The sequence below is a fragment of the Sander vitreus genome, chromosome 5 (assembly GCF_031162955.1).
Source record: "Sander vitreus isolate 19-12246 chromosome 5, sanVit1, whole genome shotgun sequence".
Taxonomy (NCBI): domain Eukaryota; kingdom Metazoa; phylum Chordata; class Actinopteri; order Perciformes; family Percidae; genus Sander; species Sander vitreus.
In genome coordinates, this window is record NC_135859.1 from 17,079,347 (window position 1) to 17,107,340 (window position 27,994).

Sequence of the window (27,994 nt, forward strand, 5' to 3'; positions counted from 1 at the left end):
AAAGGGGAGGCTAAGAACATTTTTTTAAAGTGGCTTTTTTGTTCTAGAAAGCCTTTTTAAAATGTCAATGACGTCATACACATCGTACGGCCAAAGATGGTGCTTTACAGCAAGCTCTGAGTCGCTTCCTTTGTTCTCTCGAAGCATCGACAACACAGCTGACAGGTTAGGCTCTCCCTGTTAATACACGTGCTAGAAAGAGGTTTGCTAATGTTTTAAAGACCACGCCAAAATATTCACTCTGACATTCTGGTTCTGCTTTGGATGCCATCAAGTGGGATCTCCGATCGTAATCAGTCCTTCACTGACCAATCGGCATTCATTAGCAGAATGCTAGCGTGTTATGGGCAACAACAACTCAACCTGTAAGAAATCAAAAGGACACAAGTACTCGTTCATTCAACTTTCGACCTATAATCCATGTTGAACTTGCAAAAACTACAATCAAATCTGAGATTTCTCAACGACAATCAGGCGAAAGAGACACATTTAGCCGTCTAGCTCCATAGAGTCCCATTCATTTTCCACTGGACCGTGATCCCCCCCAGTGGAACTCTGGTGGAACTGCAACCTAATTCGGTAAAATGGGGCTGAATAGGGAGTGAAATGGCTCTCCGTAGACCAGCTCTGGTGTTCTCCTCCTGCTACAGTTTGCTGCAGTAGATGTGAAAGAAATGCATAAAAGTTGTACTAATTCAGCTCTGTTTAGTTCCGGTGTTGAGACCGCAAGACGAGTGCTTCGGGACACCGAAAAGAGATACAAAAATATTTTCAAAAATAGGCATATGCTTATTTTTTTTTAAAGTGAGTGCTGTAGTACAACTGGCAGGAGACAAGTTATAATTGAGGTAAGTTTGGAGACACTACCTTATTTAATCATTAAATTAATAAATATTTTTGTTGTAACTCTTTTCGGTAGTTTGTAGACGGTCCCCAAGTCTTGCTGTCTCAACACCGGAACTAAACGGAGCTGAATTAGCATAACTTTGATGCATTTCTTTCACATTTACTCAATTCACATCAGATTCACTGTGTTCACTCGGAAGGAATCACTTCACATGGGTAGGCACTTTTAATGACATTTAGAACATGTTAAGAGGCTAAAAGCACGTTTTAAAACTTGCCCAGTTTCAGCCTCCTGGGTGCAAACTGTAGCAGGAGGATAACCCGGTGTAGGCAACACCGATTGTTGTCGTCTTTCTCGCTACCGACAGCACTCAAAATTTACAAACAAACAGAGCTACGTGTTGAAATCGACCGGAATTCTCCTTTTAGAATTTTGACTGTATTATGTTAATTTTTGATTACGTTCCCTCAACAGATGCAGCCTCCAACAAACTGCAGGGTAGCAACATCTTCACCATAGCCAAGCGTACAGTTGAGGGTCAGGACATGCTGTATCAGTCCATGAAACTCACCAATGGCATCTGGGTGCTGGCTGAGCTGAGGGTGCAGGCAGGGAACCCAAATTACACGGTGAGTACTGTGCTAGTTGATTTGTTGTATTCAAGAGTTGTGCTGGTGCTGCTGTGACAACTATTTACTATCAAAAGAAATATCTGATGAGAGACAGTGAAGACCTTTAGACAGTGTAGACCTTTAGTGTTTTATTAAAGGACACCATTAAAAAAAGAAGAGAGAAACTACAGTATGTTGTGCCAACTACTGTAATAAATGTCAGGAGTTTAATTTAGAGATTAAGAGTTAAGAGATTTGACATGCAACATATGTATTTTTTCAGAGTTTTTCCTGGCTTACCAATATTAAGCGGCGGTCTGGGGGGGTCCTCCGTTGTTCATCTTCTTTACCTCATAAACATTTATTAATTCCCAGACTTTTCTAATACAAATCAAAATGAATAAGCCCTACTCGTTTGTTTTTTCGGACATGTACGTTTTTTAGTTTTTTTTTAGTTTTATACGGGTTTACATCTTTTTTTAGTTTTACTGGAGTAGACAATATTCTAATATAAAAAAGGTACTTTTTCAGATACTTGTGGAGGCTGTAATCATACCCACCACAATAACTGAAGATACACATTTAGATATGCTTGGTATTGGAGATCTGTCCCATAATAAATTAAAGGGGTTACTGAATCAAACTTACATTCATAACTTTGATCCAGAATGGCCTCGTTAATCTACCTTAATACATACAGTGTAGGAAAGTCCAACTTCCACTCTGCTCTTCAGCACAAATTACAGCCTGACTTGTTGAATTAGGTTAGTATGATGGAGTTTACAAAATACTGTCATCACTGCATGTCATGGATAGAGAGAAATGCCATGGCAGAGATTGATGTGCAGTAATGTGTGGTGAGTGTGCTGAAGGGGGGAGGCTGGTTGATGTTCACTGACTGGAGTGTGGCACTAGTATTGGTGCCTCAACTGTTTGTGTGTTGGCCGTTGTGTTGTTGCGTGTCCCTGCTTTGTCAGCGTGCCACGGTCTCTGCTCTTGATGGATTAAATTTGGCTTAAAAATTCTGCATGACTAACCCAGAACCATGACCTTGATGTGACTCTCCTCCCAGCTCATCACTCAGTCTGCTTTCAGTTCATGCTTTTATTGATAAGGTGGTCTCAACTGTCTTTGTTTTCTCCAGTGTAGACTAGTCAATTTGTCAAGTCACCCAGCTCTTGCTCATTAAATCTAAATATCGTCTTAGTACGTCATCGTGTAGCCTAACGTCATAAAGGTGATTTTGAAATATAAGACTTGAGTATTTCCTTGAGATAAAGTATGAGATTAATTGACTGAAAGCTTATTCATACTTAATTTTTATTTGCTGGAGGCGGTGGCCATTTTCCATTTTCTTGCTCTTGATTTGTTACTCTTTTTGTTTTTTTCACCCTGTGCGTCCGTTTGTGATGTACCCTGATTCATTCAGGAGTGTTTTTCTTGTTCACCTTCAACTGTTTTTGCTCTGTAGTCCTCCTGCCTTTTTGAGTTCATCTTCATTTTTAAGTTCAAATAGTTATTCAGCGCGGCTAGAAAGGCCCCCCTACTTTTTGCAGATGGATCATAAATTGTTTAGTGAAGAGAAGACTAGACTTTCAAGTTAACCATGCTGCATTTACAGTGTGAATTTTAATGCTTGTCTCTCTTGGCTCTATCTCTGGCTGCTGCATGGTCCCTGTGCTCTTGGCACGGCACATTAAAGGCAAGCTGCTAAAGCCTTTTGTCGGCAGCTATTTTTAGACCTGAAAGAGTAAAGCCCTGCCAATGCGTTTTTTTAATTTATTTATTATTTTGTTTCTGAAAACAAGACATTAAAAACAATTCCAATTCATTACCCTGAGTGATGACGTACAGTATGTGGTGTTAAAGTTTTCTGGCTGGGGTTGGCTAAGTAATGTATTAACAATAGTGTTAATGGGCACAATGCAATGCACGATAAAAATGGAGGAGCTCACAGTTGGAAAATTAAATTACGGTGGACATTAGCAAAACAGCTCATGGAAGATCTTAAAACAAACTATTACATCTTTTGAAAAACCTTTTAGCTCTCTCTTTAAACCTGGACTACTTGGAGGCAAAGCAAACAAGTTGTGGACACAATACTGACATCATCACCTTTTAAGTTGATATGGCGAACTTGTTAGTAGGGGTGTAAGAAAAAATCAATACACTTGAGTATCGCGATATTTTATTTTGCAATACTGTATCGATTTTCAAAAAAAATTGTTTTACGTGCAAAAATATTCATGTAAGACAATAGTGCCTGACTTTTTGCTAGAAGCTAACAATGTAGCTATGGCTGAACTTTGGCCTACTTTAGCATATAACAATTAGCTCACTAAGAACCTGTGAACCACAATCCCAAACAGGCAGTTAGATTTTCTGTGTACTGAATTGTTTACCTAAAGTAAACTTATTTTACTTTTATGCACATCATGTCTTTTTTTAAATATTAGTTTTTCTAAAATTAGACTTAAAAAAAAAATCCCAATATATCGCCTTACGCACAGTATCGAAATATATTGCAATATATTGAATCATGACCCATGTATCGTGATACGTATCGCCAGATTCTTGCCAAAACACAGCCCTACTTGTTAGCAAACTGTTGCTTATTTACACATCCAGCAGTTAGAGAGCAACATTATCATTCATTTGGAGTCATGTTGGTTGCCACCTGAAACAGCTGCGTGCTGCGACTGAGAACAGTGAGAGTGAATCAAAACAGAAGAATTGAGGGCCAGACTGCTAAAGAATGAGCTAAATCTTGATATAAAGCTCTGCCGAGGGGAGCATCAGGTTCAGGTGAGGACTTTCTGTAGGTTCATCACCACAAGCGACCCTGTTTACATTGTCATTTGATACCTCGTTACTAAAATATGGATTATAGCAGCTTTAAGTTTCCATATTTGAAATAGTCAGTAGCTCTCACATTCCCTTTGAGTGACTTCCATCAGAGCTCATGTATACTTTGTAGTTTTTAGAGTGAAGAATTAGGACCCCACTTATCTTTTAACTTAATCTTTCTGACATGAAGCATTGTCCTCATCTACCATCTCTTGTTTCTATGGTAACTATGTGACCGGTGATGATGCTGATTTTTTTCTTTTCACCTCTTGAGCTAGCAATTCTGAGAGTTTTGGTGAAAGTGAGCTTTAACACAGTAATGGACGCCAAGGGCCGCTGTACACACAATTATATCTGCGGTTCCTCTACACAAACGGAGTTAATTTTTTGGGGTTAAAACTAGTGACATGTATACTGTGAAATTATATCAATTTGTCTTCCTTCTGAGATTCTGCAATATCACCATGGTTGTTATCCCTTTAATATCTTAGAATTAGACCTTTTGTGGGAAGTGTTTACAAATCGATGAAGGATTGCTGTGTGCTGTCAATTGATTTTAAATGTTTTCTGCAACAATATGATGAAGTACCTTTTTATTTGTCAGGCATTAAATTAAAACCGGAGTAACGAAAAACACACGCCTGTCCAGTTATTTCATCCATAAAAAAAGTTTCTTAATTGATTTAACTGAGAATGCACTATATCCCGGTATACAGAGGATTTTATACATATTACCTACCCCTAGTTAACACATGCTAAGGTAGAAATCTAATGATGTAGGACGAGGTCTAAACCATTAGACTCAATTCTGACTTGATAAACAAGCTCAGCAAACAAGGTTGTGTTTAAGTATATCAAATGTTAGGATTAGGATGCATATCACTTTTGCTTTGCCCTTTCGCAGTGGTGCACTGGTGCATCAGAGAACTGCAGCGGCTCTAGTTCCTCTTTTATACTTGCAGTGTTTTTAGGCTGATTCATTACATTACATGATCAGTGTTGTGAATCCATGTGTCTATCTCTCATTGGAGATTTTTGGTGGAAAGGAATACTGCCATGTTTGTATCGAAGCATTAAAAAATGAGTCATGTAAACACCTTGATACTTAAAATGTATTGTCTTGGGATGATTAAACAAAGTTGGAATAAAAATAAGAATTACTTCTCAATACACATTTGGGCGATACACCCTCCATCATTACTGTAGCTTCTTTGCCCTTTCCCTGCCTGTGTACAGCTAAAATAATAATATTTTAGCAGCAAGCCGTGAGTTGAACAAATGAATGCCGCAGTTTCTAGCTCTCTTAATAAGCAGGTTCCACACAGTGGCTACAGCATCCGCATTTCCTCACATCTCGCCCCATGCTGACAGCAGATGGCTGCCAAAATGTTGCCAGCAGCAGCATGCATTAGTAAGGAGCCCAGAGTGTGCAGAGGCAATACTGTAGGAGCTGTGCAGTAGTACTGCTTTATTCCACTGCAGCTCTGTGGTAGCCACCACAACACACACACACACACACACACACACACACACACACACACCTCTCACCCTCCCCACCCCTCCTTTGGCAGTTCTTGGTATCCATTGAGTCGGGGAGGAGCCTGGTGTGAAATTCTCACCAGTCACTCACCAAATCTCTGGTTAATAACTGATCACTGTTAATATAATAATGGTGCCAGTCTCAAAGAGAAAATGTTGGTGTTCTAACAATACTGGAGTTTCAAACAATGGACGTTAAATATTTATATTATATCCCATTTTCAGAATTACAGGAAGAAACTGCCATTTGAGAGCTTACAAACAAATTGAAAATAATACATAGTAAAAACATCCAGTAAAATGAACTCTGAACACAATCAGAAATAGGGGGCATTCTGACGTTGATCATGTTGTCACAAAGTCTCTGGTTGGGAATATTTTATCACTCAAACTGAAATGCATATTTTTTAAATCTCAGAAGTAGTCTTGGATTTACTTTCTTCTTTTTCTGCGTCGTTTGTAATTGTCTCTCAAAACCAGCAGTTGTAGAAGCTCTGCACTTTCTTTAGCAAACACACTGTGACCACTTTTTTTTTGTGTTTCTAGATCTGAGGCAGTAGGACTGTGAACAGGGAAAAAACTCACTTTGTGAGACTATTAAATCCTAAACCTGCTCCCAGCTGCGACCACCATCAAAGAGTGGAGAGGCTGCCTCTATTTTCTCTAGTGTGTTTGTGTGTCTATTTCTCTCTGTACGTCTCTAAATTAAGCAGAGTTTCAATCCAAATATTTCATCATGCCTCCGCGCCAGCTGTGGCCGGAGGCATAAGGTTTTTGGGTTGTCTGTCCGTCCCATTCTCATGAACACGATATCTCAACTCCTTGAGGATTTGTCCTCAAATTTGGCACAAACGTCCGCTTGGACTCAATGATGAACTGATTCGGTTTTGGTGGTCAAAGGTCACTGAGCTCACAAAACGCGGTTTTGGCCATAACTCAAGAATTGCTACGCTTATTATGACAACAATTCACACAAATGTCTAATAGGATAAAATGATGAGGTGAAGATATATATCCAAAATGCCAACTTCACTGTGACATCATAATGTTCTGCATCTGCAAAAACACTTTTCTGGCCATTATTCAATGCCATAACTCAGGAACAGAAGGGGAGATTGTGACCATATTTCACAGTTGGTCGCATACTGAATTGGTGACATTAATCTTGGGTGCCAACCTTGAAACTGTGGTGATTGTATAGGTCGTATGTGCTGCAGGGTTAAAGATGTGTATGTAAAGAATACATGTTTTGCCAACGCTTTATCATTGCTACATATGAATCGGGACAAACATTTATGTTAACTGCAACTTGACTGGTTGGCGGAGGCATACAACCACAAGGCAGTAAATCTAGTTTCTCATCTGAAAAATAATGAATTTTGTCTCCTGGAAGAAAAAAAAAGACCAAGATACTTCTGCTTATTGGTTCCATTTATACTAGGGGTGGGACGAGACACCCAGCTCACGAGACGAGACATGAGATTTGGTTCACGAGATCGAGACAAGACAAGATTTTAACACTATTTTATAGAAACCTTCAATGAAGAAATAAGACTGGAAAAATAGTCCTTTATTCAATGGAAAGTCACAAAATGAAAAACGAGCACTGAAAGGTTTTGCCACAAACTCAAATAACCGGCTTAAGTTACACCGTTATTCCATATGTATGGTGGAGAGAGAGTCTCTTCACTCAGAGAACCAAGGTTACAACGTAACTAAGCGTTTTCTGGCAGTAGTTCAGACCAGTTGTTTTGTACTTGAATTTGTCCTAGTACAGTAGACGGAGAGAAATAAAGCTTATTTTACTATTGTTTCACATTGATTACGTTCTAAAGCACAAATAAATTGCCATCAAACACTCAACAGATGATTTTTGTGAAGACGGATGCTCTTTTCTCATCCTCTGCATTTTATTAATTGCAGCACTAAACAAGGAAGTATAGGCTACTCTAGTATCGATTTATGACCATTATAGGACGAAGGGAGAACATTTCTTTGTTTAATATCGTTTGTCGCTGATGGTTACCTTGTGTACGGTCTGTCCCACAGCGACAATTTATAAAACCTGTCTTTAAAAACCTTGCATTTTAACAGTGAAATCATATCCAACCCTGCTCAACTCTTGTCTCCCTCAGATCTCTCTTAAGTGCAGAGCTCCAGAGGTTTCCCAGTGTGTTTTCCAGAACTACGAGATGGTGCTGAAGAACTGAAAACCACCCACTGACCCAGCCGCTGCTCTCACAGACTCCTGGCACCTTCTCCTGCTCTCCCTCACCTGACCCACGGACCATATTGCAGCCTCATACAGTGCAGGAGCCACTCCCTGCTGTGTTGGCACTCTGTATGTCAATCCAGCTGTTAAATTGGGATGGTTAATGATTTTTGTTCCATTTTTGACCCGTCGCTGGTTGTTTTTCTTTCCTAAGACTGAAGAAAATCCTGGTTGACTGTCTTGGCTAGCCTTATCCTGTCCCCTGTCATGTATGTTTTGTTATACAAAAGTTTCAGTTTCAGGACATTATCTCATTACACATTTTTTGATTGAACACTTTCACATTGAGCTGGTCATCCGCTTTGGGATGACCTGTATTGTTTTGGGGACAGACGGCTGTTTTCCTGTGTCTGCATGAGGCTCTTTAATCATTATCTAGCCCCACTTCTCTGCAAATTGGGAGTCTATTTTTAGCGTCTGTAATCAGCAGGTGAATCATCACTGTCTGCATATTTATTTAGGTTACTTTCAATTAAAATGCATCAGGAAAAAAAAGGCTTTAACTCTCCCTACCCCTGCCCCTGTGTGAAGTGGGTGGATGGGCCTTTAAAAGAGACCCATCGATAATTACAAACTACATCATTGTCTTTGTCATTTGATAGTTTTCTTTAGTGTCTGTGGTTAGCAGAGGGATCTGATCCTCTGCTGTCCCTGAAAGCAGAATGTATGCTGTTTGTTGCTGTGCATTTCTTTAATTTTTCCATCAATATCTGGACATTTTATAGACTAGCTGCAGTCGTCCACTGCCTGCTCTCTTACTTAATCATTCCATGGTTTGATTTGTGTTTGTAGTCTTGTTAGTGTTCATGTGGCAAACTGTGAGAGAGCCTCAGGTGATGAGGATTTTGTATTTGCTGCTTCCCCCTGCATCAGTGACAGCCACTCGGGCTCTCTCTGCCACTTAGCTCTCTCTGTATCCTCATCGCAGCCTCTCCAGTACCATGGTCACCCGAGATGAAGGCTCAGGTGAGAGAACTCTAAACTTATGATGCTATGGTTTGTAACACTGAGTAATAAGTGTACATGTAGGTAAGCACACTGTCTACAGCCAGTGTCAATGTTTTACCTGCAGGCTCGACTAGATGAATTTGATTCCTTTTCAGAGTCGTTACACTGAAGCCCTTTTTATTGGCTCTACAGGATGTATGCGCCCACGTTAACACCTTGTAAAATTACAACAGAGGTGGCAGTGTATTGCTAGCGTGTGTCTTTGTGTGGTGACGGCTGATTCATATGAAATGCTGTAAAAAAAAATATATATATATTAAAAAAAAAATCAAATGTTTAATCAGATGTTTTTGATTGACCTGATTTTGTTCATTGTGTGTACATCAAAAATAACTATTAAAAGTCTTGATAAATTCCCATAATCAATCTTTTCTTCAGTGTTTGGCATTCTGACAGAAAAAAATGCAGCGCAAGGACAACTTTTTGTGGCAGTCTGCCAGTGCCAAAGTCCCACTGTCACAGGATGCAAAATGTTAGCTCAGTTTTATTTGCTTGGGAAAGTCCACATTTCCAAAAGCCCTGGAAGCCAGTGTGCATTGTTTACACACACACACACACACACACACACACACACACACACACACACACACACACCACACTTTATAATCGTGGATGACCTTTGAGGCGTTCTGCTTCTGCTCCAGAGTTACAGACTTGGCAGCCCTCACAGCTTTGCATACCAAGTCTCTCTGTGTTGTTCACCCTTGAGTCGTGAGTGAAGTCTGAGGTTTATCCACAGCAGAGTGCACCTTCAAGGCAGGGCAGCTCCTCTGAAGCGGTGACAAAGTTTTTAAAGTCCGAGCTGCTCGAGAAAGCTTAACCAGGATTTCAACTGCATAATCTAATCCTTAGAATGAATTCGAATTGGAAAGCCGATTTTTTTTTTTTTTTTGTCTGATCGGTGCAATAGGAGATACAAGGAAAAATATTATGAAGACAAAAACAATTTGAACAAACACGTGTTCAAACATGAAAGTAAGATAAATAAATCCAATGTAATTTGCATTACAATAAGAGTTTGTATAAATCTCCTCTAATAAATGTAAACCTTACACCGGTATTGATGTAATTCTTTTGCACTAGAAAAGTATAACTTAAAGTTTAACTAACAAGAACACGTAAAAAAATGCACTGAATTGGAGAGCCATGAGCCATCCGCCATCCTTTCAGCTTTTGATCGTGAACTCCTCTGGTTCCAGATGTGTTCCTCTGTGAATGATCAAGGTCAGCTCTATTAAAAAATGCCCACTTACTGACCAGAGAGGAGTCAGTAGTCCAACGCTGGGACAAGAGTCTCTTCTGCTAATGGATCTACAATAGCGATCCTATGTGATGAATGCATTCCAATAGGGGGCGCCACTGCACTCCACTTTGGTAAAGGTTCAGTCTGTATAAAGGAACGATTATTGACTTCTAAACCACTAACAAAGTTAATTACAAGGAAGTGATTATTGTATTTAATTATATGTACAGATTATTTCCTCAACGTGGGAATTTTATTTGTTTGCCTAAAAGGAATCAAAATTTACAGTAACACTTTACACCTCCACCTCTTATTTAGCTTTTCTAAGCAGTATATGTTTAATAAATGGTTTATTACCAGTGGTGGAAGAAGTATTCAGATCTTTTACTTAAAGTAGTAATACCTCAGGGTAAAGTTGTTTCTCTACAAGTAAAAATCTCATTCAAAATTACTTAATTAGCATTTTTCTGCAGAAAAAATGTACTTAACGTATCAAAAATAAAAGCACTCATTAGACATCAGAAAGACCCCTGTCAGTGTTATTTTATTAGATTATTGTTACATGTTATGTCGTAGATGGTCAAAATTTGGCAAATTTCAACTACTTTTTAAACTGTTGTGTAGTTTATAATAATTCATCTTTAATGCATCTGACTTTATAAACTGAGCATGTATTTGTATGTAAAACCTTGATCTTCAAGGTAACCAGTAACTATTGCTGTCAGATAAATGTAGTGAGAGACAACGAGATAGCAAAACACAGTTGTCATAAAACATAAAACGTGTCTTCATAGGAAAATATATATACTAATAAACACATTTAAAATGCCCTGATATCTGCTTACTACATTGTAGTGTGTTATAATTGACCATTTATTAAATGTTAATATAGTGCATATAAAAAGCTGAATGTGTTACCAAACTTAAACTTGATGAGTCTAAAAAACACTGGAATCAGCCTTCAGATTATCCAACAAGTGTTAGTTTTTCTACAGTAGACAACCAGGTTGTTAAACCTCCGAAATGGTTACCATGTTAGAGGACCTGACTTCAGTGTCCTTAATGTTATCTGTGACCCTGAGTGGAACACAGAACCCAGTTCATTGTAGATACAATTTTGACTTCTGAAGTTTGAAAACATCCATCCAACTGACTTGAAAAAGAGCTGCAGAGAATCTGGTCCAAAATCTGTTTATTAACAATGTATTAAACATGTAGGCTACTACTGCACACTTTATGCATTGAAGCAAGAAAAAAAAATCTCTTTTTTTTTTTAATGAAATACCAACATTTGTAACATCATTATTACCAAACACAAAGAATAAACTCCAGGTTTGGATTAACAGGTTGTGCGGCAAACAAAAGAACTATGGGCCCCATTTAGCCACCGGCCCTCTTCTGGTCCCCCCCCAATCCATTTGCTGTAGCCTCAGAAACCAAAGTGTTCCCACTGTTGAATTCTACCTGTCCTCATGTCTGCTTTGTGATAACGGGAGTAAACACACATTTATTAAAAAAAAATATGTACACTTATGAAAATAATGAAAGCATTCAAATTGTTTTGACACAAAGACCCTCTTGAGGACAGGGACTCATCAATGTAAGGCCCTTATGTGCATCAGGTATTGTGTTTTAGTGGTGGGCTACAAATGATTAAGTCATTGCAACTGACTTATTGAATCTGTGGGCTTTGGGGCCCCCTGAGGGTTGAGGGGCTCCTGCAGGGCAAATGCCCGCTTTGCCTGGTTAGTAATCCATTCTTGATAAACACCAACCTGGACTCCCAAATATTGTAAACGCTTTATAGAGTGTGTTTTATTAGAAAGTGCCGCATTGGACAACAATTAGCCGAGTTACAAGCTTATCTCCGGTTATTCTGAGGGGCCATGATGTTTATTCCTCAGACTTGTCACTGAGTACATCGGTGTGTGACCGGGTGATTGATGGGATACATCGCCCCTACCCTGCCCGAAGATCCTAGCCAATAATAACTCGTGTCCCCTCAGAGATATCATGTTCAGTCTTACGTCGCTCCTCCATGACCCTCACACTGAGATGATGTATGGATTATTCCTTTGCCATTTATTTGCAGCGTATGGGAACTCAAATCTTCCACACGCCTTGCGCACAACATGATCCTATTGGATGAGCGGGGCAGGGGATATTGCAAGGCATTGGAAGAGCGAGAGAGAGAAAAAGGGGCAGAGAGAGAAAGCAGTCTTCACCAGCTCATGTCTCTCCAACGACGCGCACGCACGGACACACACACACACACACACACACACACACACACACACACACACACACTGCTCGTTAATAGGCTCCAGATGCCTTCACAGAAAACGCGCGTGTGCATGATGTGTGGATTGACTTTTCTCTTTTGAATCACGCAGATGTGAATCTATCTTCCTGTCATCGACAAAATAACACGATTATGGCGTTGTGTGCAATTTCAGAACACGTGGGAAGCGTATAGGCTGGCGGCTGTGCGCCCGTCCTCCCTGTGATAGAGAAGCGCGGCGGTGGTGCATCGGTAAAAATGAGTGAGAGGTGCAGAGGAGACAATCAATGAAGACCGCGAGGGCTCCTGTGCGTTTTAGGCAAGGTCAGAGTCTAGCCTGTATGAGATTATGCCCATGCGGGAACAACAAGGAATGACTTTTACGCTTCCTTACGAGGGAAGAGGTCGCCTGGGGATGTCCCCTAAAAACCAAGAGTTTTTTTCTCTGTGTTGGATTGAAGAGGCAGCGAAAATCCCTCCATCTGCATGATCATGGTTGAGCTTTATTTTTGACAACCTTCAAGCTGCATGGCTTCTTTCTTTTCTCACTCAGCCCGGAGATAAAGTTTCTTCGCTCTGCTCGACTGGTGGGGGATTTATTCGGCCACCAATTCGTTTAATTGCACCCAGTTAAGGTGATTTAGAGGCTGCTGTTTGAAAGAAGGGGGTGGGGGCAGCGGTGGATTAAATTCCATCAGAGCAGCATCAAAACAGCGGCGGCCAGCTGTGTTTCTGGACGGTCACATCTGTTGTTGTCGTCGCTGTCCATGGTGCTGAACTTGTGCTCCAGGAATGGTGGAGACGCTGAGTATCGCAGTCATCGGTGCTCCCGGAGTGGGGAAAACTTCTATAATCCGCCAGTTCATCTATAACGATTTCTCGGAGGTGTACACACCGACCAGGACCAGATATGTGTACAGACCCTCCGTCATCCTCAACGGGAACATGTATGACCTGAAGATTTTGGACGTCCCGCCAATCTCCTCCTTTCCATCCAGCTCCAGTCAGGTATAATGTCTGTCTGAGGAATTAGATGCAACTTTACTAGAGAAGGGTTTATACAAGCTTTGCTGATCCATCCTCAGATTCCCTGAAACTCATGTATTACATCTTACTTTTTTTTTACCTGTCTGTTCACAGCCAATGGCGTTCCTCAAAGAGAAAAACACCAATTTTATTTATTCCTCTATCACTATCAGATGTCCTTAGTCTACCAGTTGCTATGGAGACCCGACTGACTTAGCCTTGGAGAGCTTCACTTTGAGGTTGTAAACTCTCTCTCTCTCTCTCTCTCTCTCTCTCTCTCTCTCTCTCTCTCTCTCTCCCAACCCCCTCATAAGGAAGGAATGCCAGCTTGCATATTGTTCATTAATCCTAACATTTCTTCAGTGTCAGATTTATGCAGATGAGTTGATAACAGTATCATGCTCCTGGTGGTGGTTGTTGGGTTGAATCTGGCTGGCACGCACAGAAAATGATAGCAGGGTTGTGCTGCATCACCACAGCACCTGGTTAAACTCCCAATTTAAAAATAGAGCAGACTGCCCTTTTATTCGTGGACACAGGTCATATGCCAAACCTCATTAGTTGGAGACACGTGATTGCAGGATCAGAGCAAAAACTCTAGATCCAAAGGCCCAAGGTTTGTAGTCACTTCTAGTCCTCTTCGTCGCCAAGGATTGGGGCTATTAAGGAATTCTCTTTAGCGTTTGTCTCTGGAAGCTTTTTTTTTTTTTTACTTTCAAGTAGAGATGGTCCGATACCATTTTTTGCTTCCCGATACCGATTCTGATACCTGAACTTGCGTATCGGCCGATACCGAGTACCGATCCGATACCAGTGTGTCATATATTTTATTATGTTTTAAGATCTGTATACTACTATCCCTGTATGGATGTGATATTATTTCTATCTTTGTCGGTCTGGCTCAGGTTAAACTCTTTGTGAAACATGAATGCCACAGAACGTTCTTTTATTCTGCAGTTTGACAGTCAGTTAAAACGGAAAAAGAACATAAATAAACTACTTTAACGTATTTTTTTTTTTAGGGCTTTATTACGTGGTGTTGGATCGGTGCATAAACTCCAGTACTTCCCGATACCGATACCAGCGTTTTAGGCAGTATCGGAGCCGATACCGATACTGGTATCGGTATCGGAACATCTCTACTTTTAAGTATAGGTTCACATTTGTTCAAGTCTGTCTTAAAACAACACTCAAATTAAAATTGAATGTTTGCTTCGATCACACTGAATGTTGCATCATTCATTCTTTTTGTTTTGCACTGGGGACCAGGAGGAACACAATTTCATTCCTCTATGTGCTGAACTGCACTGTGTACAGATGGATGACAATACAGTCTCTCTTATATTATCTTAAAAAGCCTTATTGGACACTGTAATTGTTTCTCTTGTCCATATTGGCCTTGATGGGGGACAAATCCTCTGTCCTCGTTCTGTGCAAATATGTATTTTAAAGTTCCAAAGCCAATATGAGGCCTCAACAGTGTTAGTGACTTAGACTTATTAAGTGGGTATCTTCTAAAATGACATTCTTTTAGTCTGATATGTCCATGCACTGCAGTTCAGCAATGAAGCACTGTGGAAACAAAAAGAGGGAATTTGCTCCTGTAACTTTGTTATGTATCCACTTGATTTGATCAACTCAGACTGCTGAACTCTCATTAGCTCCATCTGAACTTATACCCCATCACTTACATTGAAATCGCTGAAGGGATCTCTTCACAGCCAGAATGTAAAGGAGGAACATTTTCAGCAGGCAGAACCGGTTTCAATGTATGTGTGCAGGTGAGTGTTGTTTTAAGACTTGAAAAAAAATGTGATCTATCCTTTCAGATATTTCTCTCTTTATCTTTACCAGTCAAAAAAAAGTACCCCAAAAAAAGTATGAATTTGGTGTGCGTGTATTGAAACAACATGGCCCACTCCAAGCCCCTCTTCACTTCATCACAGCCTCAGTGGAGAGGCTGTGATGCTTTCAAGATAGAACTCTCCAAGGTCACCACACCTGACTCTGCTGCTGCTGCTTTCTCCCCTTCTGTGTCACTTACCAAGAACAGCTGTTGTTATCTACAAAAAAAGATGTGCCACTGAGAAAATGAGATCAGGCCAGGGAGAAGACAAAAAAAGAGCAGCTTGAACGAGAGGCCTCCCAAAGTGTTGGTTTGCTGTGCACTCAGAAGCCTGGAGCTAACACAGAAAACATCTCACAGGCAGGCTGAGAGGCCAGAGCGTTCACCATGTCAGGCTGCTGCAGAATTACATGTAGCCGTTCTATTAGATGTAACGGTTTGTTAGGGAGTTTTAAGAGGTCTGCAGGGTGCTTCGTTATTTCCTGCTCACAGAGCTCCTTTATAAAGACATTCTGATTTAATGTCTTCTTTCTTCTGCTAAATGGTGCTTAACCTCCATTAGTGGACAAGTTGGGAGGTGAGCAGACAGCAGAAATAAGACAGAAATGAGTCTCATGAGTTTGTGTGGGAGTCCCAAAGTTTGAGTCACACAGCTTTCATCATTCCATATCATGTTGTGTGGACATTTTATGTTCATTTCAGAGGCCCTTTGTGGAAGGTGTACTGTACAGGCAGAAAGAAACCATTAGCTGAGTGCCGCCACAACATTTCTATCAGACAGATTTATGGTTACTCATATGCTGAGAAACGACCCTGCGAGACCTGCTGTACTTCTTCCTCTCTGCTCCTGTCATGTCTTGCTTGTTCTAAACACGCACTCTTGCTTCGCCTGGTGACGTCCTCTATTCACACAGCAGGAGCAGTGAGACATGGGGCTTGTTTTTTACTCACCGCCATGCTCTGTATTTACCCCGTGGTTGGAGAAACGTCACCTGCATCAGGGGGCAGAGGACAGCTCAAAGAAAGCTGATTGAAATTGAGTTGCAGTACACAGCAGATTAAATTAAAGCACAGTTCTCTGCTGAAACACTGCTGGGAATAATAATTTAAAAAAAATACAGGGGAGACAGTAGGAATTTGCTGCAGTCAATTAGAAAGGTTGCACAGAGTTTAATGGACACTGTAAGGGTTACCAAATTAGGTTTTATAATGTCCTCTGAAATTTGTGATGTATAAGCTGCAGAATGGAGTGAGTCACTACGCCCCCATACCTATGCAGCGTGGCAATTTCACATCAGTTCAGATTATATTTGAAAGTAGAGCAGTGATGTTCAGGCAGACAGGCTACTTGTGACCCCATTTTTACCACGTAGACAGACATTTTTATCCTTCCAATGCTGGAGACAGGCAAAATAATTCTTTATTTCACAGTGAGGCTGTGCGGTAAGTCTGTCTGTTTTGCTGATAGTGTTGCATTTAGAGAGCATCTGTCACAGTGTCAATAGGATACAATGACAGATGGATTTAAACCTGACTGTGGACTCAGCAATGATTTTTCTTGTTCTTTTTTTTCCTTTCCTTTTTTTTAAGCCACAATGTGTCTCCATGACTTCCTCCCACACAAAATGCTCCCTCTCCCTTTCCTGCTCTTTCTCTGGACATTTTTTTTCTCAGTTAGCTCCGTCGATACTGTCTGTGAAAACAAGGTGGAAATTATTGCTTTTCATGTCACACATGTCATTTTGACTCTTGCAGACGCAGGAGAAATATGATGTGTGCATCTGTGGAGCCTGTTTACAACCATTTAAGTTGTTTGTGTGTCAAAGTTTTGGCTTACATAAATTGAAAGTTTTGGTGGTCTTCTAGTTGGTGGTTCAGTTACCCGAGAATAGGTGAATGGGAGCCGGGTACAGAGCACCGCGAGCTGCCGTGTGTTAACGCCCAGCCATCCACCTCCCAGCCAGCAGCGTTTTTATACAGCTGCAATCAATGTGGCACAGCAAAAAAATACGCGGAAATCATATGAATTACAGTTCTTATCTTGTCGTAGCTTTTCAAATGTATGGTTCATGAGAACAGGCTGAATTAATATGCTATCTTGTTTGTTTAAGCCGTACGAAAACTCCTATTACTGCTGCAAGAAATAGTCCTGCACATAATAACCTTCTGTAAAACCACAAATGTTAATTTCTTCTCTTTGTTTTTTCTATGGAATAAACAAATGAGACATAAGATGCAAATTAGTGAGTGGTAGGCTGATGTTTTACCTTTGGAAAGAATCAGGCTAGCTGTTTCCAGTCTTTATGCTAAGCTAAGCTAAGCTAACTGACTCACATTCACCATCCAAATATGAAATTAGCATTCATCTTCTAATCAAACTCTCCTCAAACTAGAAAGCGAATTAGCCTATTTGCGACAATGTCGCTCTATTCTTTTAAAGCTGTCTGAACTTATGTGAAATCCTTGTTAGCAATTCATGATTATATTTCCAAAGATTAGCTGTACTGTGACTATGATTCTGTGTTTGAGTGCAAGAAACCAGCCAAGAACCAATCCTCTCCATCCAAGTGCATTAATCAAAAGAACAATAAAACTTATAGATTTGAATGGTGGCCTGGCATAGGTCACCGTTGAGTAATGGGAGTTTCATCTCCAGGGGATGTAATACATATTAATTGCAAATCTGCCACGGTGGCCTGCGTGTGACATATCTCTAATTGCTCAACACCCTTCCCCCAGCAGGTTACACCGGCCTCCCTCCTGTGCTTGAGTATTGATCCATCACAACCACTCATGACGGTTAAGCTGCCCCCACTAATATCAGGAGACGTGACAGCTTTACCATAGCCTGCTAAAAACTGGCCAAGGCCTGCAGTTGTCAGGGAAACATGATCTGTTTGGCTCTTGAGGAGCGAAGGATGAGATGCTCTTTTTGTGTGCGATGCTTTCTGAAGACCAACTGGAGGATACAGACAGTGGCACCACACTTCACATTCACGCTCCCACAAGCACACTCTCACAGCCTGCAAGCACACACAAATAAACATGCCCACACGTGCATTTTAAATTAATTTGACTTCAGATTATCAGCCGTATATTGCCGCACTGTCTTGTCCTCCGAGCTCTTTATTTCTTTATTTTGCCTCTTGTTTGGATTTGGAGAAGTAGTGTTGCTGTTTCTAAAAAGAGATATGAGATGAGAACACAAGCTGCTATTTTTAGCCTCAGAGGGATGTGAGGCTGCAACTGAAGCCATTGCGTGCCTCTGATGTCATAAATTGCCTCAATTATAAGAAAAGGGTGAGCTGTGATTTTATGCTTTGTTATGACAGCAATTATGTCTTGTTTGTATGGCAAAAATAGGTGAACATTTTCTCATGACTTTAAATTGTGTCACACCTTCTGTTTCTCACTTGGAGAGAGAAAATAATCACGTTTATACCAATTTTCACAACATCATTACTTTCTCTCTTCCTCTGTCTTCTCTTTTCATTTTGGATAGCAGTGATGCTTGTGCCACATGTTTGTCTCCATGCCTGTATGGCCTCATTATCTCCCAGCTGATGTGTGATGCTGTTTCTTCCTCACACTCACCTAAACACGAACCCACAAACGCCCTCATCAAAATGAAATGGAGGCAAATCTTTCCTCGCTGACAGATGTGTTAGCGTTATCATCATTAGAAGTTACACTGATCATCGCCTGCTCCCTTAGCCTCCCGTCACAAATTAGTAGTTCATCTTTTTTGTACAGACTACCTGTACAATATGATGATTTGAAAAGCACATTTTTTCCAACCTTGAGAGCCATGTAATTAGATGTCTTGCATTCTTATTTCAAGTTGTGCAAGCTGTTGCAGGAGGTAGAAAAAATAATGTAAACACCACATGGAAAATCACTTCCATTCACTTCTAACACTGCTACAGACGAGGGTCAAATTAGCTTGATGCTAAATAGAAGCATCAAAATGAAAAGAGGTCTGATAATCAGCACTTTGATATCTGAGTTTTCAAAGCAACACAATGCAACAAACAGAGCTCCGAAAAGGCCAAATCATCTGTGCCCGAGGTGCAGGTGCATCAGTCAAAAAACACAAAGCCAAATGATCTACTACATCAAGCAGGACAGCTTTGAAAATCATAACAACATATGGAAAAATAACATTCTTCAGCAGTGGTCATACAGAGGATTATATTTGTGTCTAAAGTGTGTGATGGAAAGATATTTTGTGCAGAGAAATTATTCAATCTTTTCCAAATGTTTGCTAAATATGCTCAATATTTAGACACAACTTAGAACTGATAAATGCTGGTGATTTAACTACATCAAAGTTAAAGGAACAGATCAACATCTTGGGGAAAACACTTTTCTGTTTTCTTGCCGAGAATTAGATGAGTGAGTTCCTGAAGTCTCCGCTGGTTGCCTGGCAACTTCACAGTGAGGACAATATTACATGTCAAACTACTCCTTTAAGATCCTCTGTGATGAAATTATTGAAATAATGACACTATGATGTCCAACCTCAGTATAGATACAGTCATGCATTATTGTTTTTTGCACATAATAAAGTATCACCTGCCTGTATACATTGAATTGAATTAAAGTGAATAGAATAGAACCGAATTAAACTGCACACAGTTCCTGACAGTCTCAGAGTCTCCTGGCCCTTCATTAGCAGTGTGCGTGCACACCAGAGGTTATGTTGACACCCTGTCTGCTCATCCCCCTCAGCAGATCTTTTCTCCCACCCCCTGAAGTTTCTTTATTTTCCTCCCCCTCTTTTATCAGATCAAATGCTTATAAATTCATTGAATTCAGTTGGAGGCAGTGAGGGTGGCAGAGGGTTGGTGAGAGCTCTGGGAGACACAGCATGAATAGAAGACTGGGTCACTGTGTTTCTATTGAAGCAACTGTCCCCCAGTAAGGTGCAAATGTACCCCCTTGTGCCATGTGCTTTAATAACAGTTTGAAACTCATTACCATTAAACAAATGTTTCTGAGTGTGCACTGCATCACAAAGCGCAGCCAAGCAGCAACAAAAGTTACACAGATGTATGAGTTAATTTTCATTGTCCTGACAGAAGTGTTAGCTTATCACTTACAAGCTATAAAGCCTGTCCTTGAACATATATCGCTACAACACTGTGCAGTGCTTACTGCCGGGCGGTCACCATGTTTTATGACTTTGTTCTAGGCTGTTGGACTCCCAGAGCAATGCAACTACAACTTCATTGACTCACTGCACTTTATCACAGGTGCTAAGCAGCAGAGGCAGACAAACTATGACTTTGAGCCAAGGTGTCTTAGAGTAATTATACAATGCCACATGCTTTTCTGCTAGCTATCCCTCTACTGTAAACACATATTTTCTATGTAAAGATATAGTGGAGTAATGGCGTCCTGAGCAGAGAGTCACACTCCCTCTGTGTGTTGTTGTAATCTGAGCTTCTGTTCTTTGTTTTTATAGCCGGTCTGCAGGCGCGTGCACGTTAGCGCCGGTATTTGACAAGTTGGGAAACGGTCTGTGAGAGCCGTGTTGAGGCAATCCAGACCACATTTTTTCCTGAAAATTGAGTACAGCCCCTTTAATGGGAATGTCTTTAGTTTTGCAGTTTTGGACAAAATTGCATTTCTGACCTGATGGTGACACTACAGTAGATGAAAAGTCAGAGGATCAGCAATGTTATTAGAATTCATCCTGACAGGGACAGGAATTTGTGTACCAAAAGTCCAACAATCTATTGTTTACTTGTCAAAACATTTCACTCAACCAGAAATGTCAACCTCATGGTGGCCTGGATGAAAAGTCAGTAGGATTCATCCTCTGGACACCATGGATATCTGCACCTAATATAGCAATCCATCCAATAGTGACCGAAGTCACCTCTACTGTAGCATGGCTAAAAAGTCTCTAGGTCATACTGTATATCTTTTTTTTACATTTATGTTTTTCTCTTCTTTGTCTGTCCTGTAGGAGTGGCTGGATTTGCGCTGCAGAGGTGTGCGCAATGCCAACGCCTACATCCTGGTGTACGACATCTGCTGCGTGGAGAGCTTTGAATACGTCAAGATGATCAGACAGCAGATAGTGGAGCACAGGTATGGTCAACAGCACACTCTCAGTTGGCCAGCCCGTTACTAAACATGCAACAACTGACATACAGCTTGTTGTTGTTCACTGGTGATTTCTTTTTCTGGGCATTTTTAGGCCTTTATTTGACAGGACAGCTGAATACATGAAAGGGGAGAGAGATGCAGCAAAGGGCCGCAGGTCGGAGTCGAACCCGCGGCCGCTGCATCGAGGAGTAAACCCCTATATATGAGCACCCACTCTACCAACTGAGCTATCCGGCCACCCTACTGGTGATTTCTAATGGCATCACCTTGTCATCTGTCTGGAGACAGCATGCAATTTCACAGCCCTTCCACACAGTCGTACAATTACACGTTTGTGACAGTGCGCCAGTGATAGATAGGCTGCTTGTGGTGGTGATATATTATAATAATATAATAATTCAACACACTCCTCCCTGCATCCTGACAGTTCAGTAATGACATTTGATTCTTGCATTGCTACATGAGAGCCATCTGGGATGTCACTAGTGATTGAAAGATTTCTTTTGGGGATATTTCTGGTTTTATTGGACAGAGCACAGCAGAAAAATACTTGATAACCAGAGATACAATAAAGGTCAATAAAGGAATGTTCATGACCCTTGACAGAAAACCATTATCACCAGCAGCTGGGGAGGGAAGACTAAATGGAAAAAAGGAGAAATCTGTAATCATAAGACAAAGCTCTAAGGACAGACTGCAGAAGAGCGGAGAAGGGACATATACTGTATATAAACTGAAATTATAAATAATGGAGGCTGTTATAGCACAGGGTGGCTGTACTGTAGATAGATGTTTATTTAACTTTACTGTAAAAAAAAAATAAAAAATAATATATATATATATATATATATATATATATTCTTAAAATACTCCACAAAGTTCCGCTGACAAAATCAGTTCAAAACCAGAATATCATTTTTCAGTTATTTCTATTCTATAGCATGAACCCTGCCTTCAGCTCAGTGAAGACTATGACAGTGTTCGGTCTATCGTTCCTGAGTTTCCCCCAAATTACACACACAGATGCACACACACACTTGCACACATATAGTATATCTCGTTTTTCTAAAATACTTCAGCAGATAAACGAGGAGATATTTTGGTCTCACTTTATTTTACAGTGCATTAATATGACGTAATAAGACATACTTTGTATCAAATTAAACCAAACTAGAAATAAAGTGTCCTTAACTAGACAGTAAATGAAAAGTTATACCCTAATTAGACACCATATACCTAAATTATGCTGTAATTAGAAACTGCATATATTGCCATATTAAACCCAAAATATACTATAGTCACCAAATTAAACTCTAATTAGAAACAAAATATCAGGCATTGTCTTTCAGTGTCATTTGTTGCTTATTAGAAGAAAACTACTGTTAGTACTGTTACAGTTAAGAAAATGTCAAACCATGTCGAGTCACCTCTGGTCACTTCTTCACATGTCCCTCATACTGTAGCCTGGATGCTCTCCGGAGTCCTGTGGTGTTTGTAGGTGGTGAATAATCTTATTAATAGGTTAATATATAGGCCTATACTACATACATGCTTCATCGATACTCTACTCCCATACCACTTAAGACATCAGAACATTTAATGCATGTCACTATCACACATTAACATGAAAGCTGCCAGGACATTGTATCTTTAAACCCAGTTACATCCTTATTATTGGGTAATAAGCGACATATTAGACCAGAATCTGTATATACCGTAATCTAAAGTGAGGTCCATCATTATTTTACACTGTTTGATCTCATTAGACTTTCTTAGAAGTTAATTTGTAACAAATTACAACAAAACCGTACCCTAATAAGTGGGACATTGTAAACGTGTTTCCCTCTGTCAGATCTTGTTGGATCTTATTAGACTTTCTTAAAAGGTAATTAGTGGACACATTACAACAAAAATGGCTAATTGGTACACAGATTTCCACAGGTACACACAGGTAAAATAAACACACTAGTATTTTAGAAAATGTACTTATTTATTGATTGATTGTGTATGTATGGCAAATTGCAGTTCACCTGTGTCTGGTCGTTCACATTGGGACACTGGGCTGTTCATCGATTGCCTGTGAAGAGAGCACAGGGTGTTTTTAGCCTTTTCCTTGAAGATTGGAAGAACGTGACAAACAGTAACGTGAATGTTACAAATGGTGCAGCCTACAGGAGAATATTATTAATGTTATTATTTTAAGTCTGTTGCATGACTTGTGAAAAGTGAGATGATTACTGCGATGTGTTTTCCCAACCCTACATCTTTAAGAACTTTGCCTCAGGGGATTCAAAACTGTACTGTACATTTTCTCTCTCTGTCTTTCCTCTCTGTCAAGTTATCTGTCCATCTGTGAAGACAGACGTGCAAATATTCATAAGCATGCAAGTTGTTGTCAGAAGATGAGGCACGATGTAACAAAATTAAACATTTATTCAGACTAAGAGGAAGAGATACATTGTTAAGCAGCATTAACAGTTTACACCTCAGCTGACACTGAGCTCAGCAAGTGTGCTACATACATCACTGCTCCTTCAAGTTTCATAATTTACCAGTTTCAATAGTCCTCACTGAATTCAACTTGGCCTACTGCAGTTTTTATATTATTTTTCATAAAAAACAATAATTAAAGCTCCCAGCCCCCCTGTCTTAGCCTGGTCCTACCAGACTCTGGTACATTTCATTTGTACAGAGAGTCTGGCCACTCTCCATTGACAAGCGTTAACTTCCTTGAAGGTGGGTACTCTGTTACTCTGTTTAAAACTATTGGATCTGCCATAAGCAATCGCTGAGGTTTGGTCGTGACGTCAGCTTAGCATCGCTAGCATTCGCCTTAGCCAACTCCTTCACCACTAACGGAGCGAGCTGGAAAATCAAACTTTTCCCGAACCCCGTGGGGAGGAGAGCCACAACATCATGGCCAACTACAACTCAAACTAGCGCACGACCTCAACGTCATAGTTCTCAGCCACTCCCTCTGTTCGCTTATTGGACCGGTAAAGATTTGGCCAGAGAAAACCCAAGAATATACCGCAAACCCAGACGGTGTACTGAAGGAAAATGAAAATTGAGCGGAAGTACGTAGGAGGGCAGAGCTAGGCTACCCCTGTCTTTGGCACCCAACCAAATAGAAAGCCTTCAAAGCAAAAATTTATCTCATTGTAAGAAATCCATTTTATATAATGAGCTTTCTTTCCTTTATGGTAGTTGCTCTACAATCTAATCCAGGATTTCCTCTACTGTAGTAACTCCTTTTTACAATGCCCTAGTCTCCTTTTTAAGCAGAGCATAAGATTGGATTTCCAAACCACCACCAGTAAGGGCTTACTGGAAATGGTTGGACTTGATGATGTTCATCTAGATGTTGTTTTTCATTAACACTGTAGGACTATGCATTAGGCTACATATACAAGTCTAGAGTCACAAATGTATTCATACATTTCCACACTTCATAATACTGTAAATCAGTTGCTGCAGAGTGTGGTGGGAGGTCCCTTGAGCCTGTGAGCTCTAATCCTCCAGTCCGCCCCCGCACACCTCAGAAGGAAGGGAAAAACTGCACACAGACATACACGCCCAGCCAACCCTGTGACAGATACCAAAATAGTAACTGTACTTTTTGAAATTAACCCTTTTTTCATTTTTTTTTTTTTACCTCTCACATGCTCCTGCAGGGAAGGCAGCAGTAGTGAGGTGCCGATCCTGGTGGTGGGCAACAAGAGAGATCTGCAGCGGCAGCGCTTCATGCCTCGCAGGGCGGTGTCAGTCCTGGTGAAGAAGACCTGGAAGTGCGGTTATGTGGAGTGCTCTGCCAAGTTTAACTGGCACATAATCCTGCTCTTCAAAGAGCTGCTGGGCATCGCAGTGGCACGGGGCATGCGCCAGAACCACACCTCCATCCGTCTGCAGGGGGCGCTACAGAGGAACCGCTGCACCATCATGTGACCCAGAGAGCTCCCGCCACCCTCTCACCTCAGGAGTGGAGCGGCAGTGGAGAAAAAAGGACTTTTGATCTAAATGGCTGGAAAAATACCCTGTGGCCTGCTGCTTTACTGAGCTGATAGGTTTATTAGTCTTGCGCTGTAAAATACACTCAAATTTCACAAGTGATCATCCGACCACTTCCTAGTCAGATCCTGTCAAATGTGTTAATGCAAGGAAGGAGGTAGGAGAGAGAGAGCAAGTGAAAACCAATATGGCTAGCATAGCACAGTTATTTTTTCTCTCATCAACTAGACAGCTACTCATTTGAGGCTTTGCTTCCCAAATTACTCTTTGAGGGTTCTTGTCTTGTGGCTGTAGCTGGGCCTGACAAAACGGAGAGGCAGCAATATCATCGAGTCTTCCTTTTGAATTTGTCATATTCAGTAAGGTGAAGAGCAGACGCTCATATCATATATATATGCTCTATCGCAGATAGTATAATACAGTGCAAAATAATAGCTAAAGCTTTACTTCTGGGGGGAATATCTTGAAATAGATATGATTAGATTGTGTTTTATTTTAGATTCTGAGAAGTAACCTGGATTTTTTTCCCCCGTTTCAACCTTGGCTTACAGTTTGTTCAGGCAAAGGAGGTTTTAAGGTTGTCTAGCAGCATAAAATGCTGCAGTCCCTATCATGATGTACTATGTGGCTTTCATCTGCTCCCTCCTCTCATTCAGTGTCTGTTTCTGATGAATACGTTAAATCCAGGAAACAGGGGACCTACAGGAGGCTGCAGAGCCTGAAACAAGAACCCGTATGGTTGTTGTCATGTGGATGTTTATATGTGTGTGTGTTTGTGTGTGTGTGAGAGAGAGAGTAAGAGAGCAAGTCAGAGAGGCAGGTTTGAAAGCTGACATTCAGGCAAGCAAAGGACAGACAGCAAGATAAGAGACTGATGTAGAAGCGTTGGATTAGGAAGGAGCAATAAAATCTCACAGGGACGACTGTATGACTATACAGTATGTACCACCATATTATATTAAAAATGCCTCACATATAAGTAGACGTAATCTACTTGTGCTCAGATATCCTGCAGAAATAAAGAAGCAGATCTTAAAGCTGTGGTAGGCACTTTATTTTTGCCGTTGTTGGGCAAGAATTCCATAATAATCTTTCAGCATATTGTAATTTGAGTGGTATGAGAGAAAACTAGAATTCTGCACATTCTCTTGGCTCTGTTTCCAGGCTTCAGATTATCTAGCTGTCACGGGTGACTTTGGTCAATCACAGGTCTTTGAAGAGAGATAGAGCATTCCCATTGGCTGCTCAGCGCATGCATTGCCCTTGCGACAAAAAGGAGGGAGGGAGAGCTGCTGGAAGAGGTTTCACTCTACTTCCAATTCTGCCGTTTTTTTGCATTCTACCCACTGCAGCTTTGAAGAGGCTGTCCTTGATATTCAGAATTATAGCAGCAGACAAATATTTGCTATGTAAAGATAGTGGAGTAATGTGTCCTAAGCAGAGAATTAAGTCACACTACCTCTGTGTGTGTTGTAATCTGAGCTTCTGTGTTCATCTTGTTTTTGTAGCCGGTTTGGCCACATGTGCATGTTAGTGCATGTGGCCGGGAAAAAACATTTTACACCTATTGAGGAATGGTCTGTGATAGCTGTGTGGAGGAAATCCCAGTGCGCTGTTTGTTTTTCAGTATTTCGAGTACAGCCTCTTTGATGACTTCCACAAAACACCCCATGAGTGCATCACAGGAAACCTTAATAAAGCTTTCATATCAGTATCTGAATAGTATCTAATTGGTAATATTGTGAGATTAACAGTTGCTTTTTTTTAAATTTAATTAGGCCTAGTTACAGTAGGTAGTTTGTGAACGTGGCTGCACTGAAAGTAAGCAGACCTATTGTATATACTGTAAGAGTGATTTATGGAGTAATTGATTTGCATGCTTTTGTTGGTATAGAGCCAACAGGTCAGGGTTTAATTGCACTGATGGGAAAATTTGATATTGTGTTTAATTTTTGTAATACAGTACATGGTTTTCTGACACTGTAATGAGCAGCTGAGTGGAGTGAATGTAGTCGTTTTTCACTGGCATGTGAGAGCACAAGCTCATGATCTCTCCAAGATGTAGTGTTGGACCCTTCAATCAGGCAGATGGCTGTGTTTGTTTTTTTCTTGTACAAAAAAAGAAATATGTAGCAGCAACTGTGTGTAGCATGAGTTCTCATCAGTTTGTCTGTGTGCGTTTCCAAATAAAAAGGGCTACTGTTTTTTATCAGAAACATAACTTGTATTTATTTTTACCATGTTAGTACTGTGAGTATTATTATTTTTTGGACACATGATAAATTATTAAATTCATTTGAGAATAACAACCGTACTCTGGTCACTTTTCAATCCTGTACATTTACACCA

At 40.5% G+C, this 27,994-nt stretch overlaps 2 protein-coding genes across 4 annotated transcripts in view; both read left to right on the forward strand.

Annotated features, from left to right (window-relative positions):
- Positions 1–9,486, forward strand: part of ap1b1 (adaptor related protein complex 1 subunit beta 1) — a 29,087-nt gene extending 19,601 nt beyond the window's left edge. For all 3 annotated transcript variants that reach the window (XM_078250737.1, XM_078250735.1, XM_078250736.1), the window contains exons 21-22: positions 1,322–1,476; positions 7,980–9,486. In XM_078250737.1, the coding sequence (XP_078106863.1) occupies positions 1,322–1,476; positions 7,980–8,054 (230 nt within the window). In that variant the 3' untranslated portion in view covers positions 8,055–9,486. The remainder of the gene's footprint in view (positions 1–1,321; positions 1,477–7,979) is intronic.
- A 3,954-nt stretch (positions 9,487–13,440) lies between these two features.
- On the forward strand, positions 13,441–25,582 carry rasl10a (RAS-like, family 10, member A). The gene is made up of 3 exons (XM_078249714.1): positions 13,441–13,656; positions 21,495–21,624; positions 25,317–25,582. Exons 1-3 carry the CDS (start codon positions 13,441–13,443, stop codon positions 25,580–25,582), a joined length of 612 nt encoding a protein of 203 aa, XP_078105840.1.
- The last annotated feature ends 2,412 nt before the right edge of the window (positions 25,583–27,994 follow it).

Coding starts and splice junctions, on each gene's coding strand:
- rasl10a (XM_078249714.1), top strand. CDS start 13,441: ATGGTGGAGACGCTGAGTATCGCAGTCATCGGTGCTCCCGGAGTGGGG. Junction 13,657..21,494: donor TTCCATCCAGCTCCAGTCAG/GTATAATGTCTG, acceptor TCTGTCCTGTAG/GAGTGGCTGGATTTGCGCTG. Junction 21,625..25,316: donor GATAGTGGAGCACAGGTATG/GTCAACAGCACA, acceptor CCTGCAGGGAAG/GCAGCAGTAGTGAGGTGCCG.